Source organism: Neoarius graeffei, chromosome 13, assembly GCF_027579695.1.
Source record: "Neoarius graeffei isolate fNeoGra1 chromosome 13, fNeoGra1.pri, whole genome shotgun sequence".
In the NCBI taxonomy this organism is placed as follows: domain Eukaryota; kingdom Metazoa; phylum Chordata; class Actinopteri; order Siluriformes; family Ariidae; genus Neoarius; species Neoarius graeffei.
This window is the reverse complement of record NC_083581.1, coordinates 9,068,956-9,090,526: the sequence shown is the minus strand read 5'-3', so window position 1 is coordinate 9,090,526 and position 21,571 is coordinate 9,068,956. Positions and strand designations below refer to the sequence as shown.

General features: G+C 42.9%; 1 protein-coding gene across 3 annotated transcripts in view; it reads left to right on the top strand.

The window, feature by feature from the left end:
• lrch1 (leucine-rich repeats and calponin homology (CH) domain containing 1) overlaps positions 1-21,571 on the top strand; it is a 193,995-nt gene that overhangs the window by 139,769 nt on the left and 32,655 nt on the right. For 2 of the 3 annotated variants that reach the window (XM_060937213.1, XM_060937212.1), the window contains exons 14-16: positions 8,012-8,125; positions 16,520-16,573; positions 16,819-16,873. In XM_060937213.1, the coding sequence (XP_060793196.1) occupies positions 8,012-8,125; positions 16,520-16,573; positions 16,819-16,873 (223 nt within the window). The remainder of the gene's footprint in view (positions 1-8,011; positions 8,126-16,519; positions 16,574-16,818; positions 16,874-21,571) is intronic. The other variant, XM_060937214.1, reaches the window with a different exon arrangement.

Sequence of the window (21,571 nt, the reverse complement as noted above, 5' to 3'; positions counted from 1 at the left end):
AATCAAGTTTATCAAGCTGGCGATTTCACTCCAAATCAGCAAATCCATTGAATTCCTCATCCTCGGTGTCGCTTCTGAACAACTCTGCCAACTCCAGCGGCAGACGAAGCGCCGTTTCCTCTTCTTCTGCGTGGCTGTCGTCAGACTCAGCATCAGCTCCAGTTATTCCGCGGTGAAAAAAAAAAACATATATACGTCGCACCGGAGTATAAGTCGCATGGCCAGCCGAACCATGAAAAAAAGTGCGACTTATAGTCCGAAAAATACGGTAATCAGAAATCCACTCTATACATTGCTAATGTGGTAAATGACACTTCTAGCTGCAAATGTCTGGTTTTTGGTGCAATATCTACATAGGTGTATAGAGGTTTTCGACCCACGTGACCGTTGCCATGTCAACAAGTAGCTGGCGCCATTTTGACGGTCACAAATATGGCGACTACCGGTAGCGATACACTGTTGATCATGACGAAGTCTCATTGTCGAGTATTTTATCCGGCCTAGATGACGCGAGTAAGAAGCGATATCACCAGAAAATCAATGATGCTGGTGGACGTGATCCGTACACGTTACCAGGCTATCTTTTTCTGGCTTTGCAGCGCTGCAGATCTTCCTGACCTGCAGTCAGGCGTGTGGGAAATACCAGGGAAAAAACATAAAAGAAAAAGGAGCGAGATGCAGAAAACACCTTCACTATCCAGCGACGTAGGGCATTTACAGGGCGAGCAGAGGGAGAGGTATTTGCAAAAATTGAGGTAGCAGGCTTAGAGAACGACGTTTACCTGCTTCCACCAGGATTGTTCACTGACGTACGGAAGTACACCAAGCCCTCGTCTTTACCTGACTTCGGCCCACATGATCTGGATACCTATGTCGTTAAAAACCAGGCTGGGTAACATGCCTACATCAGCGGGTCGTCCCTGGAGCCGGTGGTCGCCATCTTATTACAGCTAAGGTTTGTTCACATTTTCATTAATTTCGGTCCTCAGGATAAACAAAATGTTATTAAATGTCATTGAAATAACTTCTTAGTCTGTTGAGACATGGCCCGTTATAAATTTGCTGTTACCAGGCAATGACCAAGAACTGTATTATTAGGGTCGGTGTCTGTGTTGTAGCACTAGCAGCTAGCTGTTAGCCCGAGCGCGCTAGCTCAGTAAACTAGTAAATACAGTAAAGGAAAAACTTGAGACTGAAAGGTTTTAACAGTCATCCAAATGACTGAACGTAAACATTGCTACAGTAACATACTAGCTACTGTTGTTGACATTAGCTAGCTTGACCTTCAAAATGGCGGACACCGGGGCGTCACGTCACCTGTGACGTCACGTCGAAATCCTCTATAGAGGCCCATTTCCAGCAACTATCACTCCAGTGTTCTAATGCCGCTTTTCCACTACAAACGCGGCTGAGCCGTGCCGTGCTGAGTCGAGCTGAGTCGAGCTGAGCGGGGCTGTTGGAGTTGCATTTCGACTACAACCGCGCTGAACCGTGCTGGCTGGAAGTGGGTGGACACATTGGGTGGAGTTAGCGAAAGTGGGTGGACGTCACGTGATGTCGTTAAGCAGCGCAAACAGTGACATCAGTGACAGTGGCGGAACAAGTCAGAGCCGGGCCGGGGGCGGGGCAAATGACCGGGCCCTTTATTAAAGCTTATCATAACATCATTTTAGGCTACAAAATGTCCGCAACTGCGGTGTTTACCAATTTCAACACTACCGGGTGCAACTATGTTATTTAGTACATCAAGTCCTTCAAACGAACATGTAACTCAGAAACAAAAAACATTAGGATACTGTACATGGCTCATAATAAAACATCAATAGCCTATACTGCGCACATTATTTGAAGGGCATACGAATGAGCGCTCAGAGGTTGCAACGGTGACAGGAAGAGTCAGAAATAAAAGGAGGGCGGTGCAAACCTCACTGAATGCACTGTGTTTACCAATTTCAACACTACGGGGTGCAACTGTGTTATTTTGTACATTAAGTCCTTCAAACGAACATGTAACTCAGAAACAAAAAAACATTAGGCGACATACTGTACATGGCTCATAATAAAACATCAATAGCCTACTGCGCGCATTATTTGAAGGGCATACGACAAGCCTTGCGCTCTGCGAACTCGTCCACGATGCTCTGTATGTCACTGATTCAGTGATCTTTTAAGCGGTAGTCTCACGACCCGAATAGTAAACAATAAACATGGAGGACATGGAGTCGTTAGTGTTGCTGGTCTTGGTGCTGTGGCTTGTTGTCACCGACAACGCCAACAGATACTGGCAAGAGCGTATAGATGAGGCGAGGCGCATAAGGCTTCAGAAATTCTCGTAATTCGTAATTCTTCTTCTTCCGGGTTTGCGGTGTTTACAGATCCCAGCGTGCTCGCGGGGCGTGTGTGGGCATGTGAGGACACTCCTCCTCACCAATCAGTGCACAGGGGAGTGTCTGCTCACGCCCCCAACCTCACTCGGCACGGTTTGGATCGCTTCAGCCCCACTCCAAAACCGTGCGAGTTTTAGGGGCCAAGCAGGGCTGAAGCGAGCTGAGTCGTGCTGGTTTTTGGTAGTCGAAACGCGAGCCGTGTCGGGCTGAAGCGAGCTGAAGTGAGCTGAAAAAGGGTAGTGGAAAAGGGCCATAATGGTACAATGTGTTTGCTCATTGCCTCAGAAGGCTAATGGATGATTAGAAAACCCTTGTACAATCATGTTAGCACAGCTGAAAACAGTTGAGCTCTTTAGAGAAGCTATAAAACTGACCTTCCTTTGAGCAGATTGAGTTTCTGGAGCATCACATTTGTGGGGTCGATTAAATGCTCAAAATGGCCAGAAAAATGTCTCGACTATATTTTCTCTTCATTTTACAACTCATGGTGGTAAATAAAAGTGCGACTTTTCATGGAAAACACAAAATTGTCTGGGTGACCCCAAACTTTTGAACGGTAGTGTATATATATTTTCACTGCTGATTTTATATTTATATATACTGAAACTAATAGGCAGGATAAAGCTGAACACCGAAGACTATACTGTATGTCAGTATTAGATGTTAGTCGTTAAGAGAAGACACCGCGTTATGAGAATTTAAACCACAGCGCTGTTGAATTCCCTAATCTGATTGGTCAGAAAGACTCGGACAGAAGTTCGGCTTCAAAGCAAATCACAAGTTGATATTAATGCACGTTGTCCTTCCACGTTGTGCTTCAGGTTGTCCATCTGCACATCCGTCTATCAGAGGTTTTACGCGAGCACGATATACGACTGGTTGAATGTTTGTAGGATTTATAAGGAATCGCTGTTGTAACAAACAGATTTACTGGTTAGATTTTGGATTTGATCCAAATAGGGTCAAGGTCACAGCAAGGTGAAATGTCTGAAAGGACTAGACTGGCGACCCTTCGGAGCCCCATCAACACCGGCGGTGTCGGGTTCTACTTGTTTCTATAGTAACAGGATCGTTGACTTGTATGGAAGATGATCCACGGAAAAAAAGAAATAAACGTGTTACTAGCCGTGTTTCCATTAACCTGCTTAATGTGCAGTTCGAAACAGCGAGCTAAAAAAAGAGTAATGGAAACGTGTGCGATCTGAGAAAACTCAACTTTTGTACGCTTGCAAGAGAGTCGATAAAACAGCATTTCGCAAAATCGAAACGGACACATTTACGCCACGCGCACGACATGAAGAGCAAACGGAAACGCTAGCTTTCTGAAAAGAGAGAGTTGTCTGTGAGAGATGCTGCGAAAGGAGAAACCCAGCTTTCGTCACAGCATCACTCATCAGCCGAATATTATTGGAATGTTTTAAATATCTCTTCTGTTGTGTGCAAAACCACAGTGGAAACCCAGCTACTGCTGATATATTGATGTTTTCTGTAACGAGACATTTATTTAACATTTATGGAGGGAGTCTCCAGCGTCAGTGCTTCGTAGCGGTCAGTAGGTTTCTGTCACGGGAAAGTCAGGCGAGACAGACGAGTTTACGCTTTCTCAAGAAAATCGCAAGCTGAATTTATTTGTCTTAACTTCAAGAAAGAGAATATAGAGAGAGACTGGTGAGGGAACGACTGTTGACAGCTGCTCTAAACAGGATCTGACTCGTTTACAGATGTTCCACAACATTAAAATCTAGTTAATAAATTAAAAAATGTTATGAGTGTCAACTCGCTGTGGTGTAAGAGGAATAAAACACTTCAGGACATGCTATTATTGGAAAATCATCAACTTTATGGCGGTAACCGTAACACTGCTTTACTTCAGGCTGCATCACAGTGCCCTGTCGTTGATTATTTTCCTATAACAGCATGCTCCGTCGTGATTTATTCCTTACATTATTCTTACGTTTTGTATTTCATGTAGATTTTGCTACCAAAAAAAACAACAACTAATGATTTCTTAACCAGCTTTATTTCTTCGAACGTGTTCTTCAGGGATGAGAATTTTCCGCCGATTGGCGGATTTCCGACTTTTTCAGACCAAAATGATCGTTTTTGAGATCGATGTAAATCCGTTGAGAAATTTTTTTTTTTTTTGGGGGGGTGGGGGTATGGTTAACGATCTGTGGTCACCTTATAACGTCTTGATTCTTGGTGGGCTCCAGGTTAACACACTCGAGTCTTTCGACATGTCGTAATTAACATTCATTTTTGCGACAATGTTCGACTTATTTGCGGTAGAATTTTCGGGAAATCCCATCGCGTGCAGTGTATAAACACAAGTACGCATGCTCTCCACGCGTGGCTTGCAATCGCCGTTCACCGACCGTACACACTGTTTGACGATACGCATTGGTAACATCGGAAAGACACGTATTCAGGCGGGATATTTTAGCATATCGACAATGGCAAAAGTCCTAGATAAGAAAGAAGAGGATCGAGCGAGGGAGATTGATAAAGGTGCAGGAATAAAGAACTGTTTTCGATGGGCTTGGTTAGAAAGAACACTGACTGTCGAGATCGACGAGCAGACTGTCACAACGAAGCTCGGCGATCACATACGGAAAATAGACGTCCCAGGAAAAGTACTTTGCTCATTGTGTTCTGACATGATAAACTACGCTAGTAGAGGGGCAAGGACTATCGAACTTCACATATACATCAAAAAACACAAAGGTAGGTAGAAAATTATTTTGCCTGTTCAATGATTCATTATATTTATAATGTATATCGCACGAATCAATGCCATATACAGTTAGGTCCATAAATATTTGGACAGAGACAACATTTTTCTAATTTTGGTTCTGTACATTACCACAATGAATTTTGAACAAAACAATTCAGATGCATTTGAAGTTCAGACTCTCAGCTTTAATTCAGTGGGTTGAACAAAATGATTGCATTAAAATGTGAGGAACTAAAGCATTTTTTAAACACAATCCCTTCATTTCAGGGGTTCAAAAGTAATTGGACAAATTAAATAATTGTAAATAAAATGTTCATTTCTAATACTTGGTTGAAAACCCTTTGTTGGCAATGACTGCCTGAAGTCTTGAACTCATGGACATCACCAGACGCTGTGGTTCCTCCTTTTTAATGCTCTGCCAGGCCTTTACTGCAGCGGTTTTCAGTTGCTGTTTGTTTGTGGGCCTTTCTGTCTGAAGTTTAGTCTTTAACAAGTGAAATGCTGCTCAATTGGGTTGAGATCAGGCGACTGACTTGGCCATTCAAGAATATTCCACTTCTTTGCTTTAATAAACTCCTGGGTTGCTTTGGCTTTATGTTTTGGGTCATTGTCCATCTGTATTATGAAACGCCGACCAATCAGTTTGGCTGCATTTGAGCACACAGTATGTGTCTGAATACCTCAGAATTCATCCGGCTGCTTCTGTCCTGTGTCACATCATCAATAAACACTAGTGACCCAGTGCCACTGGCAGCCATGCATGCCCAAGCCATCACACTGCCTCCGCTGTGTTTTACAGATGATGTGGTATGCTTTAGATCATGAGCTGTACCACGCCTTCACCATACTTTTTTCTTTCCATCATTCTGGTAGAGGTTGATCTTGGTTTCATCTGTCCAAAGAATGTTCTTCCAGAACTGTGCTGGCTTTTTTAGACGTTTTTTAGCAAAGTCCAATCTAGCCTTTTTATTCTTGAGGCTTATGAGTGGCTTGCACCGTGCAGTGAACCCTCTGTATTTACTTTCATGCAGTCTTCTCTTTATGGTAGATTTGGATATTGATACGCCTACCTCCTGGAGAGTGTTGTTCACTTGGTTGGCTGTTGTGAAGGGGTTTCTCTTCACCATGAAATTATTTTGCGATCATCCACTACTGTTGTCTTCTGTGAGTGTCCAGATCTTTTTGCATTGATGAGTTCACCAGTGCTTGCTTTCTTTCTTTCTCAGGATGTACCAAACTGTAGATTTTGCCACTCCTAATATTGTAGCAATTTCTCGGATGGGTTTTTTCTGTTTTCGCAGCTTAAGGATGGCTTGTTTCACCTGCATGGAGAGCTCCTTTGACCGCATGTTTTCTTCACAGCAAAATCTTCCAAATGCAAGCACCACACCTCAAATCAACTCCAGGCCTTTTATCTGCTTAATTGAGAATGACATAACGAAGGAATTTCCCACACCTGCCCATGAAATAGCCTTTGAGTCAATTGTCCAATTACTTTTGGTCCCTTTAAAAACAGGGTGGCACATGTTAAGGAGCTGAAACTCCTAAACCCTTCATCCAGTTTTAATGTGGATACCCTCAAATGAAAGCTGAAAGTCTGGACTTTATGTTCATGTCCATTATATAACTATAACTTGAATATGTTTCAGTAAACAGGTAAAAAAACAAAATTTGTGTCAGTGTCCAAATATATATGGACCTAACTGTATATATCTCAAATACATATATATAAGTGTGTATCTTTTATAAATGGGGTTAGCTTATCTAATGTAGCATGTTGGGGAGAATCATAGTATCGTATCTATATTTCTGATAAAATTTTAGGTATGATACCATGTATACTGTAACTCTCCTACTTACTGCTCATTTCATAGGGGGACGGGGGGGAATTGCTGGCATGTGCCGCACGGGAGCGTCTGCCCAAATGTTTTAGGCCGAGATGAACTTATAGTTTTTGATTTTAAAAAAATTTCCAATATGTAATGCCAATTGTACATGCCTGTTCTTTACTGTAATTCAAAATCACCATCTTGATCTTCAGATTGACCATATGGTCTGTGTATTACATTACACAACATCCTGTCCAGATAAAACTGAGTTAGTCCACACAACAGTTGAAAGGGAAGTGATGAGTGATGTTGAATGTTGCCTGCTTGATATGCAAGACCTCCTGCTACCATGATAACATCAGAAAAAAGCTTAAGAGAATGATATGATAGAACTTTTTTCTGGTTTGCACTTCATTTTAAAGGATTAGAGTATTCAAAGACATGAATAGCAAAAATGCAGAAATATAATACTGTCGAGCTCGTTTTTATTAAAAGGTGCATTGATTTTTTGAAATCATCAAATGTGAATTGATTGCACCATATTAATCATTTTCACCTGGTAGTCCACCAAGAAGGGGAGTTTATTTCCAAATAAATTGCAACTTTTTGCTGATAAAATTAATGGTTTTGGGGTAAAAAAAAAAAATAGCCAAAAATCATTAGGTTCCGCCCCCTGGGCCCCCACCGGGGCTCTGCCCCTGGGCCCCGCTGGGTGCCTGCGGCCCCCAAACCCCTGACTTTTTTCAGACTTTTTTAATATTTTTCATTCTCATCCCTGGTTCTTGAATAATCTGTATGAACTGAATAAAGCTGTTGTGTTTTTGAGATTAAGCAGTCGTTGGTGGTGGACCCTTACCTCAGGACCTGACTGTATAACGGACCAGTTTGCTTCAACATTCAGACTTGACGCTCCTTCCATGCAGGCTCGCGCTTGTGTTTGCTATCTGTTCTGAAGTGTGTGTTGAGTTTGTGACTGTGGTGGGTCATCTGTGTGGCGTGTGCTGCTGAACGAAGTTGAAGTTGAAGTTGGTAGGAGCTGTGAGGTGTTATTGTCATTGAAGGATGCTCCGGATGAAGGCTGGGAGTTCCAGAAGAAGAGGCAGTATATTCTCAAACGGGCACGGCTGGAGGCCCAGCTCGCGTGCCAGCAGTACACCTTCTGTGTGGCTCAAAAGGTAATCCACAAAACTGTGCTGTAGTCTGGAGAACTGTCTCCTAAACCACCAAGCACTGTTTGGGATTAAAACACCAGAGAACCGTGTTCTAGACCAGGAAACCACATTCTCCAAACGTAGCCTTTGAAACACATCTACCGGAAATGTTAATATTTTACTAGATAAAGTTAAAAGGGCAGCATGATTAGGAACCTGCATCATACAGCGTGTTATTGTCCAAAAATACTTCCTTAGAAACAGGTACATGTTGATATTGTGCCACAGATAGACTTCAGAATGCAGTGATGAGTTTAAAGTGCCAAGAGGGAAACGTCTACAGCCGTGTTCCCGTTAACCTGTGAACTAAAAAACGAGTGATGATGGAAACACGTGGTTTTTGAAAAAAAAAAGCTTCGATTTTTTTTATCGGAAATAAGTTTTTCAGACGTTTCAATCAAGGAATATTTCACAGAATTGAAATGGAAAACATATTTTTTTCCGTATTTAAGTCGCGTGACATGAAGAACAAGTCGAAAGGCTAGCTTTCTGAAAAGGAGAGCACTCTGTAAGAGTTATCGTGAGAAGAGAAACCCGGGTTTAATCACGTAACATCACTCAGTGGAAACACAGAACATTCACACCTGGGTTTTTTGTTATCCCCCGCTGGCCGAAAGGCCCGAAGGTGGATTATGTCGTGGCGATTTCCGTCCGTCCGTCCCGGGAAGGGTGCTCACCTTCTGAAATCAACTCCTCTCACATGCCCCTTTTCCACCAAAGCAGTTCCAGGGCTGGTTCGGGGCCAGTGCTTAGTTTGGAACCAGGTTTTCTGTTTCCACTGACAAAGAACTGGCTCTGGGGCCAGAAAAACCGGTTCCAGGCTAGCACCAACTCTCTGCTGGGCCAGTGGAAAGAACCGCTTACGTCAGCAGGGGGGCGGAGTTGTTAAGACCAATAACAATAACAAGACCATGAAAGATCGCCATTTTTAAGCGACGAGAAGCAGCAGCTGTACAAACGCGAAGTCATCCATTATTATTATTGTTGTTGCTGCTGCTGCTTCTTCCATGTTGTTTTTGCTTCGATATTCGCGTCAAGGTTTATGCAAACGTAGCGACGTAACTGACGTATACTAGGGGTGTGCAAAAATATCGATACGGCGATATATCGCGATACTTTGTCTTCCGATTCAATATCGATACTCAAAATTTGAATATCGATATTTTTTCAAATAATAAAATCATGTTTCAGACGGGTTGTAAATCCAGTACGACTTCCGCACCTCTGCTCCGCGAGGTGTCACTGTGCCGGTACCTCACTGCAAGGCACTCTACGTCTTCTCTTTTTTCCCCGGCGGTTGCAGTGAGGAAAAAAAACAGGCAAGCATGGCTGTTAACATAAACCTAGAGACGCCGCCGAACTTTAAGGCAGATGTTTGGAGGCACTTTGGATTCCAAAGGAAAGGAGAAAAAAAACAGTGAGCCGGACAAAGAGAATGCACTTTGCAAAACCTGTTTCGCTCCAATTAAATTAAGATGCTCCAATTAAGATGCCTACTGCACTTTTCAATGTGTTTCAGACAGTGTTGTTCCTGCAAAATAAGCACAAGTTAAATGTTCTCAGATATATGTTCTCAAGTTTACAAAGAACAAATTGATATTAGTGTTAGCACTGAAATGTATGTGCAGTCTGCAGTGCAAGTTTTAAGTTTTCATAAAACAATTTGATTCTGCTTGTTAAGCAGCACTGATGTGTCCATGCTTACAGAAAAGTTGAGAATACTAGCACAGAAATGGGAATTTTCTGTATGTTGTAGTGAAGCAACGCCGACATGGAAAGCACACATGAACGCCCCCTCTTGTGGTATTTTCCACTGGGCAACTCGTAGAAAACTTTGATACACGAGTTGCCGAGATGAACTTTAACCTTTTCAACATGGCGGCGAGCGGTACAAGACACTTGAATGTTAAGCATTGTACGATACTAAAGTTTTTTTTTACTAGTACTAGTGGGTAGTTTTTGGTGTCTATGCAATGTTGCGTCATTAACAAGTGTAATATAATACGTTAGAAATCTGTTTCCTTTAAAAATGTGTTACGGTTTATTTTTACCTATCCAGAGCAGACGCTATTGCTAACGATAGCTAACTAACTATTGCTAACTCGCAGTCCGGGTCCTTTGTCAACAACAAAAGCATGTGACCACAACACACTAGTAAATACCACTTCCCAACTGGAAAATATCATCTTCCCATAGCACATGAACGCAGCATATGTCTGGCAAGAGTGTGTAGTTATGTATGTGAAATGTAATTTTACAGTGGTCAATAAATTCTGATTTTCTTCAGTGACACAGATATTGTGATGTGGTTGAAATTTCTTGCAATATATCGATTATCGCAGAATCGCTGTACCGTGATATTATCGTTATCGTGAGCAAAATATCGCCATAGTATCGTATCGTGAGGTATCTGGTGATACCCAGCCCTAACGTATACAGCGACGTAATGACGTATACAACGATGTAACTGACGTATACAGCGACGTAATGACGTGTCTTTCCTTAGCACTGCGAGCTATGGAAAAGCAAACTGGTTCTCAGCTGGCTCGCAAGTTGAACGAGTTGTGAACCAGCACCAGCACTGGCCCCGAACCAGCCCTGGAACTGATTTGGTGGAAAAGGGGTAACAATGTTTGGACGAATTTCATGAAACTTGACAAGAGGCATTGTTATATGTCAGTAATACGGATATTGTAATTTTGTTAAATTGGGTCACATTTTACCAGAGTTACAGCCCTTGATTAACAAAATTATACTTTGATAATTTCATGAGAGTGTTTTTTCCTTCTGAAATCAACTCCTCTCATGAATTTCTCGAAGCTTGGCAAAAGGCCTTGGTATATGATGGTAATACGAATATTGCGATTTAATTTCATTTTTGAAAAATTTCCCAGAGTTTTGAGCCTTGATTAAATAACTTGTACTTTGACAATTTCATGAGGGTGTACGTCCTTCTGAAATCAACTCCTCTCACAATTTGTGGAGGAATTTCACCAAACTTGGCAAAAGGCTTTGTTGCATGACAGTTATACGCATATTGAAATTTTGTTTAATTTGGGCCAATTTTTACCCGAGTTATGCCCTTGATTATTAATGAACTTGTACTTTGGCAATTTCATCAAGGTGTGCTTACTTTCTGAAATCAACTTCCGTCACAATTTTTGGAGGACTTTCATATAATTTGGCAAAAAGTTTTTATCCCTCGCTGGCTGAAAGGCCCAAAGGGAGAGTATGTCATGGCGATGTGCATCCGTTTGTCCGTCCCAGGAAGGCTACTCACATTCTGAAATCAACTCCTCTCACAATTTTTGGAGGAATTTTACGAAACTTGGCAGGATTCTTTGTTATATGCCGGTAATACGGATATTTCAATTCAGTTCAATTCAGTCGCATTTTACCAGAGTTATGGCATAGTTGCCAGCGGGGGATATTGTGCTGTCAGAGCACTCTTGTTGAAATTTAAAAAATAATAATAAATAATTTCTATTTTATGCAAAATTGCAATGAAAACCTGGCTTCTAAAGCAGTGGTGGCTAATATTAAAGTACAGATTACAGGTTCTCGAAGTGGGGACCTCCAGCAGTCCGTGAAGCAGTATCTCATGGGCCACGATTATTATTTTATATAGTGGTGAAAATTACAGTCTAACATAATCAAACTGAGATTATGATTGAGTTCTAACAGTTATTATCCAGTTTCTTTCCTCACAAAGTCAAGCTTTCAAATCAAAAATAATGTCCGCTTCCATCGGCTGTCTACTGTGGCTCCAGTAAATAGCTATAATATTGTTATAAAGTTCAAAATAATAAGCCTGATATTTGAATAGTTGATTATAAGAGGGTTAATAAGAGGGTTTGGGGATTTTTTTTTTTTTTCCCTGGAAAGGTGTTTCGTGTGGCATGCCAGTAAACACTGTTCTAGATCAGGAAGTCTCACTGTAGACTGGAAAACCCTGTTCTTGTTCAAAACACCATCCTTAAATTACAGACATGTATTTTATTTGCTCTACCAGGAAGAGTTCACTGGCGCTTGGAGCTCAGCAGTAAGAGGTTCATTCAGAAGAGCTGATTTTTAATGAGTTCTGTAACTAAAACAAATTCATGTTTTGGACCAGAAAAGTGTGTTGTAGAAATAAAGTCCTGTTATAAATCGAGCAGAACTTGTATTCTAGTGTACTGGTTCCAGTGGAAGGAGCTCACAGAGGAGCATTATGAAAGAAGTGAAGTGTGGGAGAAAGGCCACGCCTGAAGCTAGGCTTGTACAAGATAACAATTAATCTCCTCTACACAATATATACATGATAACACGATATTCCTTTGACACAACCAACCTTTATACGTTTACATAGAAGCTCTGCAGTTCAACATAGGATTAAGTTACTACGAATTCTTTTGTGTGTGTGTGTGTGTGTGTGTGTGTATACATCAGAAGACGTATCTTTTTCTCTGCAGTAAAACCAGAGTCTGACATATGAAACTAAAACTCTGTCATGTTCACTGACCCCGCCCAGAAGCCCCACCCCTTTCCACATTTCACAGGCTCATGTTCTGGTCTGGACTCGTGTTGTGTGCCCTCACTTTCTGTCAGTGCAGCTGATGATAGAGGTTCATTTTTACCATTTGGTGGTTCGGCGGTACAGGGGGTTGTGTTCCTGCCCCACAGACCCACAGTCCTGGGCTCAGCTCGTGTTACTGTTTGTGTGGAGTTTTGGTGCATGTTCTCCCCCGTGTTTGTGTGGGTTTCATCTGGGTTCTCCAGTTTCTTCCTTCGTCCCAAAAACATAGTGGTAGGCAAATTGGCTGTACTAAATATCCCCGAGGTGTGAATGAGTGTGTACATGGTGCCCTGTAATGGACTCGGGCGACGTTCAATTTAATACGTTGTAGTATTAAAATGCGTCACTCTTGCTACGTTTACGCCTGGTGTCCACACTACTCTGGAGTTTTTCAGACCTTAAAACAGAGACTTTTGGAAACAGTTTCATTTTAGCATGAAAACCCTGCGGTAGTGTTTTAGGCCCTGTCCACACGGCAACGGATTCAGGTGAATCTGATAAAATTGTTTATCGTTTCGGCCTGGCGTCCACATGGCACCGGCGTTTTGGGTGCCCCAAAACGAAATCTTTTGAGAACGGGTTCCAGAGTGGAAAGATCTGGCAACGGCGCCGTTGCGAAGTCGTCTGGATGAGTAGAACGGATTTGTTTACGATGACGTCACAACCACATGTGCTTCACGCCAGGTAGAAGTGTAACGAACTCGATGCGAGTTGTCAACAAATCCTATAACTTGGTTCATGAAACACGCTTACAAAATATTTTCACTGTGAATATTTATTGTGTAATGGTGCAAAGTGAGAGAGAGAGAGAGAGAATAGCCCTTAGGGCAGAGTCAATCCAGCCAGCAAAAATAGGGAAAAAAAGGAGCGATCTCACCTCTTCAGATGTTGGTTTAAGTCCTACAATACATTCCTCAAAAAGGGCGTAGAAGAACAAATTAATCCATCAACGAGTAGCACTCAATTTATTCCGGACCATTAAAGACGTTGCCTTCCGCGTAGAATCATACGTCATCCTCGCCGCCATATTGGATGGGTCAAAGCGGAGAATAAAGATGCCTCATTCCTGTGCTGCGTGTAACTGTACCAACAGGTTTGCCGTCCAAACGAGATCACATGGGATTACCTTTCACAGGTGAGACTGGAAAAATACTTTTCATTGTATTTGGTCATTATAACGTAATTTTACGAACAGATTTTTCTGACTTTGTGGCTAATATGAAGTCTCGCGCATAATAGTTTATGCGCATGCGTCCTTACTTCTTCTATTATTCTGGTGTCTCCGATGGGACCGTCTTACAGCGCCCCTAGAGGTGTGGCATGTGTATTGCATTGTTTTCAGCAAGCGTTGCGTTGCCATATGTACCTGATATTTTACTGATCCATTGCCCATGTGGACGCGATATTTTTTTTAAAAATCTCGTTGCCGTAGTCGTGTGGATGTAGCCTTAGTGTAGATGGGCGAAAATGGAGACATTTGGAAACAATGACTCAGACATCACATTCACTTCCTAATTGATTGGGTCTCATCAGTCACACGTTTCCTTCCCTGATTCGTCATGCTCTTGTTCTGTGACCCTTTTCTGGAAGAAAACAAACGAGAGCATGTTACGCCTGCACATGCATGCCCAGTGATATACATTTTCAGGCATGTTCGTGTGGACGGAGATGGTTTTCATTTTAATACGCTGTTTTAAAACTAAAACGTGTTAAAGTGGATGTAGCCTTTGTGCCCCGTGTTGCAGCCTTGAACAGGACAAAGCAGTTACTGAAGTTGAATGAACGAACCACACATTAGGTCATGTTTTCGTCGTTATGTTGTAGAAATAGGTAAGAAATTAGCTAATAGGTAAAATTGAAGATTGGAAAAAAGATCAGGTGACATTTTTTTTCCCAGTCTTGAGCTGTCAGTTTCAGTGAGTCTGAGCCCACTATAGCCTCAGGTTCCTGTTCTTGGCTGACTGGAGTGGAACTGGTATGGTTCTGCATGTTGGACATTCTGAGATGCTTTTCTTCTCCTCACGATTGTAAAGAGTGATTATTTGTTTCCTAACCTTTCTGTGAGCTCACACCCATCTGCCTGTAGTCCTCTGATCTCTCTCATTAACAAGGCATTCGACTGCTGCTCATTGGATGTTTTTTTGTTTTTCACACCATTCTGGAACTCAAACCAGCCTGTCTGGAACCAACAACCATGCCACGGTCACTAAGACTACTATGATCACATGTGAACTTTAACTGAAACTCTTCACCTGTATCTTCATTACAGCAGCCCATCCACCTACTGGGATGTTGTTGGGAGGCAGGAGGAAGCCGGAGAACCAGGAACCCTGGGGCTTTTTCTCGACCAACCTCTGGAGTCTGAGAGAAGATGTTAGACTCTGTTTTGAGACATCAGAGTTCTGACAAACTTATTTCCTTGTCGGCTATGAACGTATCCCTCACAGTCTATTTGACACACGTCTGGGAATCTGGGTGTAATTATGGATGACCAGCTCAACTTCCATGATGTCAGGTCAGGTATAATGCCTGCTACTGGTACCATGTAACCCACTACAACCTGCTTCACGGACAGATAGTCAGCATGTAAACCGGCTCCCCCACCAGTGACTGGCTGATGAGGAGGGTGGCATGATGCCCAGTAGGACAAATAAACAAGACCTGTCAATGGGTGGATGTGCTGGACTCAGAGCCAGCGGCCATCATGCATGGTAGGTGGGGCTTATTAGCCATGCAAGGAAACTCCGAAATATAACCTACATCCGTGCATACCACTTTTCTTGTCGCATCCTTTGCAGCAGATAGCGTATGATACGGACTGGACTAGAAAGTGGGACTGAAAGAGCACACACCTTTCTCATGCAGGTCATCTCCCGACACTAGATGACATTCCACTCAAGGGTGGAAGTGTCGTGGGGAGACTCATGCATCGCCTTTCGACATGAGACTCCATCATCAGCTCAACTTCCAAGCATGCACTGTATTAACCATCATAACCTGTAGATTTCTGTCTCACAGTATCACAAGAATACAACATCTTCCTCTCAACAGTAAAAGCTTAAATACTAATCCAGGCTCGAATCATTTCCAAACTCGATTACTGCAGTTTTCTGCATCCCGGTGTCCTTTGATATGCTACATCTTCTGTACAAAACGTGAAAAAAGAAGGCTTCTGTACTATTTCTCTCAGTCAGTCATTTTCTGACCAGCTTTATGTGTCCTGATGTCCGTATCTGTCCAGGCAAAGCAGGAGTGTACTGTTGTCTCGAACCACTCAGTGCAGCTACACTAATCCACTTCTCATGTACCTTCAGGTAATCAGCGCCTGTTTGGAGAGTTGCTTCTTCAACTGGTTGAGTAAACGAAAGAAAACAAGACTTCTGTAGAACTGAGCTGTTGTGCGAGTGGTGTGGTTTATTTAGACATGTTTTACAGCTTCAGACCATCTTCATGCTGTATGTACCACATTCATGTGGTCTTCAGTCAGCAGATCTACACTTACTGGCTTGTTGTTGGACTTTTGAGTGGTGCGCTTTTCTTGTTCCATTTCTCTGAGAACAAAGAGAAAAGACAGTGAGAGGGAGAGGCATAGCGAGAGGAGGGGAAAAAAGATAATAAAGGGCACGAACAGAGCGATGCTAACTGCCTCACCGTAGGTCTTAATGCACTTTATTCGTTATTATAACCGAACACACCTCCGTGGCCAAAACCAACCTTAGATATTAGCAAAAGCATGAGACTGTGCTATTGAAGGATGTGTTCTCTGTGGGGTTCCTGCATCGTTCCTGTATTTTCTGTCTCAGGGTGAGATGATTTGTCAGGAGAAGACAGACGATGGTCAAGCAGGACACGAGACCGTGAGTAACAGCGTTCTGTCCCACACAAACACACACACACACACACTACACCGCTGTGTTTCTGTCCTCTGTACACTGGTGTACAGCAGCACAACAAGAACATTTTGAGGACAAAATCAATCAATTATAGTATTAAAATATTTTTGAATATAAGTGATGTTTGTGTGTTGGACCTGGAGTGATGTATAAAAATATAAAGCAGTGTTTGTTTAACTGTGATGTATTTTAAACAAACCCGATAACAGAGTGAAGCCCAGAGCCCAGTGCTTTCACCACCATTCGGCTTGAAGCCCCGATCAGGTGAGCCTGGCACACATACACGTACACAGACACGCACACGCATGCACACACACACACCCACAGGTCATGAATGGTCACACCTGAGACCTTATTCTCGGTAATGGACTGATCTTCGTTGAACCCGTTTACTGAATCAACTGACTATAAAATAAAATAGTTTCCACACACTGACTGCTTTAGAAAATTAATTGTAAATCTTGAACAAATGTAAACATTGAAGAAGTAAAAGATTCCTTATTTGTATTGTACAGATCATATTTGTAATTATTTGAAGTAATTTATTTTTTAATGGTTTGGAGTAACAATGTAGAAAATGGATGAAGACCACAGTGTTACTTTATTAACCCTTTGATGCAAAACATATGCACACCCCTTCTAATGCACAACATGGGTCAAAAATGACCCGCATTCATTTTCCAGGTTATTTCATGCTGACTGAGTTTTTCTTTGCGCTATCTTCTCATCTCATCTCGTTATCTCTAGCCGCTTTATCCTGTTCTACAGGGTCGCAGGCAAGCTGGAGCCTATCCCAGCTGACTTCGGGCGAAAGGCGGGGTACACCCTGGACAAGTCGCCAGGTCATCACAGGGCTGACACATAGACACAGACAACCATTCACACTCACATTCACACCTACGGTCAATTTAGAGTCACCAGTTAACCTAACCTGCATGTCTTTGGACTGTGGGGGAAACCGGAGCACCCAGAGGAAACCCACGCGGACACGGGGAGAACATGCAAACCCCGCACAGAAAGGCCCTCGCCGGCCCCAGGGCTCGAACCCAGGACCTTCTTGCTGTGAGGCGACAGCGCTAACCACTACACCACCGTGCCGCCTGTCTTAATACTATAATAATAATTTGTTTCAAGTAATTACTTTAGCAGTGAATGGCGCCAGTTATTTATTTTTTAACTATGTACAGTAGTTAGCTAAGCCAACTACAATAAAATTAGCTAACTAAAGTAGAATATGTCAACAGCTCGGTAGCTAATAGTAATTACTTGTAACTTTCTGACAAGTAATCTACTCACTCTCAAGGTAACCTAAACATAATTGATTGTTTTCTAAGGTAATGTTCGAACAATTGAAAAACATTACTTACATGTATTAGATGGGCAAAGGGCGCTGTGCTGAGCTGTGCAATGTCTGACACAAGCACAATTCACTGTTCCCACCAAACGCTGGAGTAAATGCATGCGGGTCGGTTCTGACCCATGTGTGTAAACTTGATGTAGAATTACAAAAGCTGTGCTTGTTCAAAACTTAAGAAAGGAAAAATAAAAATGATGATTTGTGCTAAACAAAAACAAGATATTTACTGCGTATTTGGAAAAGTAAATGACAAAATGAATTTATTTCAAAAGTATATCATAGAAACACTCAGCCATACATGAAATAACCTGGAAAATGAACGCAGGTCGTTTTTGACCCATGTTGTGCATTAGAAGGGTAGTGATACAAAAAGGGTTTTTATTCAAAAAGTAAGAAAGGAAAAAATAAAATAAGGATGTATGATGATCAAAAACAAGTTAATTGAGGAATACCTTGAATACTGAATGATGGAATTAATTTATTGCAAAGATATAGAAGATAAAAAACTCAGCCGGGTCACTTTTGACCCATGTTTTGCATCAAAGAGTTAATGTTTATTATGAATATTTATTTATCTATCTTTACAGTTATAACCTGAGCTCCCAATCACCAGCCCTAATCTACATTTATAAAACAGCGTAATGTTCAGTATTACTCATTATTATATGGCACGAGCTACTTCCAGTAAAATTGTTCACTTTGATTGGTTCCTTGGCAGGCAGAAATTTCCCGTAATGCCCGTGGGCGATTACAGACTTACTTTCCAAGGCGCCGGCTTTCAGTGTTGCAAAAAACAAACAAAACGACAAAAAAAAGTATAATTGGAAATCAAAACGGAATCAGGCATGGCCGAAACACAAAAGACAAACAAGAATCACTGAGTTATTCAAAGAAATGAGCAACGAAGAGCACTCAGAAACCCCTAACTGCTAACAGAAATTCAGTTTTGAAACCTCTAGCTGTTTATTCTGCATGCATGACTCAACTATGTTGCAAATATAACGTGACTGAAAGCAGCATCACACCTCATTATTATGACAGTCTATTTTAATCTTAGAAATAAAAAAGCCACATAATGAACTCCTTATTAACCTCGCTTGCTCAGTCTTCATGGGAAAATATCAGACCTTGGTCTTTTTGTACAGACTGAGCCATAGGGTACTGTCAAGACCTAGGTCTGATATGTTCTCAGAAAGACCTTGCGCTCAGTTAAAAAGTAGCTAATATGGGGTGTCATGGCTCAGGTGGATAAGGTGCCATGTCATAAATCCGGGGACCTGGGTTTGATTCCAACCTGAGGTCATTTCTCAATCCCTCCCCAACTTTCTCCTGCTCATTCCCTGTCTCTACACTGTCCTATCCAATAAAGGTGGAAAAAGCCCAAAAAAAAGTAGTTAGTATTATTTTGTCTTATTAGCTCAGGGGTTCCATCACTTGATGATCCCACATTGGAAGTTTTCTAGAGGTCTTTTTTCTCGAAGTTTTGTAGAGGGCGCTGTAGAGGTCACTGGAGAAATGGCTGTAGAGGTGGCTGTAGTGGGCGTGGTAGAGGTGGCTGTAGAGGGCGGTGTAGAGTTGGCTGTAGAGGGCGCTGCTGTGGAGGTGGCTGTAGAGGGCACTGTAGAGGTCTGCTGTAGAGGTGGCTATAGAGGGCACTGTAGAAGTGGTTGTAGAGGTCTCTGCTGTAGGGGCGCTGTAGAGGTCTCTGCTGTAGAGGTGGCTATAGAGGGCACTGTAGAGGTGGTTGAAGAGGTCTCTGCTATAGAGGTGGCTGTAGAGGTTTATGCTGTAGCGGTCTCTGCTGTAGAGTTGGCTTCTTCTTCTTCTCAGGTTACCACCTAAGTCTGCTACACTCTCCCGCTCCAGTACTCCGCACACATCTTTCCTCTGGGGGTCAGAGCTTCCAGATCTTCCTTGGTGCAAGGTTCAGGCAGGAGGGGGCAGACAAGAAGGTGTCTCATGGTCTGCTCCTGCCCGCAATCGCATGCTGTTTGTCCATCTGAACTGAGACCCCACTTTTCCATGAGGGTCTTGCATCTTCCTGTGCCTGTTCTAAGACGGTTGAGACATGACCAAATTGGCCATGCTTCCCCCGCTCCTGAAGGAAGGGATTCCTTCGGGGTGATGGTGAGTTTATGTGGTGCTGTCTGGAGGTGGTGAGACCACATGGCCATCCTCTGTGACTCTGCACTGCCACTGAGTGGTTCACCTGAGTGCAGAAAGCTATGTCTCGATTTAAGTCTCTTTTGTGCGGGAGCATGCAGATAGAGTACATGATGTGGATCAGTCTCTTGTTTGAGTTTCTCTCATTGTGCTGCCACGGCTCTTCTGATGTGTGGGGGAGCGATACCGCACAGCAGGTATAGGTCGTCAACTCTAGTAGAGCGTAGGCAGCCGGAGACGGCTCTACAAGCTGAGTTCAAGGCTGTATCCAGCTTTGTGGTGTGCGGTGATCTGCACCACACGGGGGCTGCATACTCTGCAGTAGAGAAGCACAGTCCAAGAGCTGTGGCTTGCACAGTACTGGCATCTGCGCCCCAGTTAGTGTTTGCAAGCTTCTTAAGGATGTTATTCCTGGCACCCACTTTCATTTTCGTGTTCAGGATGTGGTTCTTGTATGAGAGGGTCCTGTCTAGGGTGACGCCAAGGTAGACTGGCTTATTGGTGCTAGTCAGCCACTTGCCCTGCCAGCATACCCTCAGTTGGCGGTCTGCATCCCTATTTTTCAGGTGGAAGACGCTCACTTGTGTTTTGTCAGGGTTGGCTCGCAAGTGGTTTGCAACGTAGTATGGGGTGAGGACTATGAGGGCATCATTGAGAGTGTTCTCTACTTCTTTGAAGGTCCTTCCCTGTGCACTAATGCTGAGGTCATCAGCAAACAGGAATCGCCTAGTGTCAGGATGTACTGGTTGGTCATTGGTGTAGATGTTGAAGAGCAAGGGAGCGAGGACACTACCTTGAGGGAGGCCGTTTTTCTGCCTTCGCCATCTGCTACGGTCGCCATTGAGGTCTACAAAGAACCGTCTGTTTGATAGTAAGTTCTGGATCAGTTCAGTTAGCCTTACATCCTTCATTATCTCAAAGAGCTTTTTGGTGAGGATCCTGTGGTTCACTGTGTCATATGCTGCGGAGAGGTCCACAAAGACAGCTCCCGTGATCAGGCCTTTCTCATAGCCGTCCTCGATGTACTGTGTGAGGTTCAGGAGTTGGCTGGTACAAGACTTTCCAGGTCTGAAGCCAGCCTGCTCAGGAATGAGGAGCTCATCCACAAATGGTGCAATGCGGTTGAGTAGTAGTCTTTCAAAGAGTTTGTATGTATGGCATAGCAGAGAGATCGGCCTGTAGTTCTTGGGTATGGATGGATCTTTGCCAGGTTTCAATAAGGCGATCACTCTAGATTTCCTCCAAATCTTGGGGATCCTGTTGGTGCTCAGGCTTTGGTTGAACATGTCAAGCAGCCACTGAAGTACGAGAGGCCCAAAGTGTTTGATCTGCTCACATAGAATGTCGTCAAGTCCAGCTGCCTTGTTGTTTTTCATGTCCTTGATGGCATTGCGTAGATCATCCATGCTGAAGGGCCTTGTGAAAAGTGAGGTTCCTTCAGA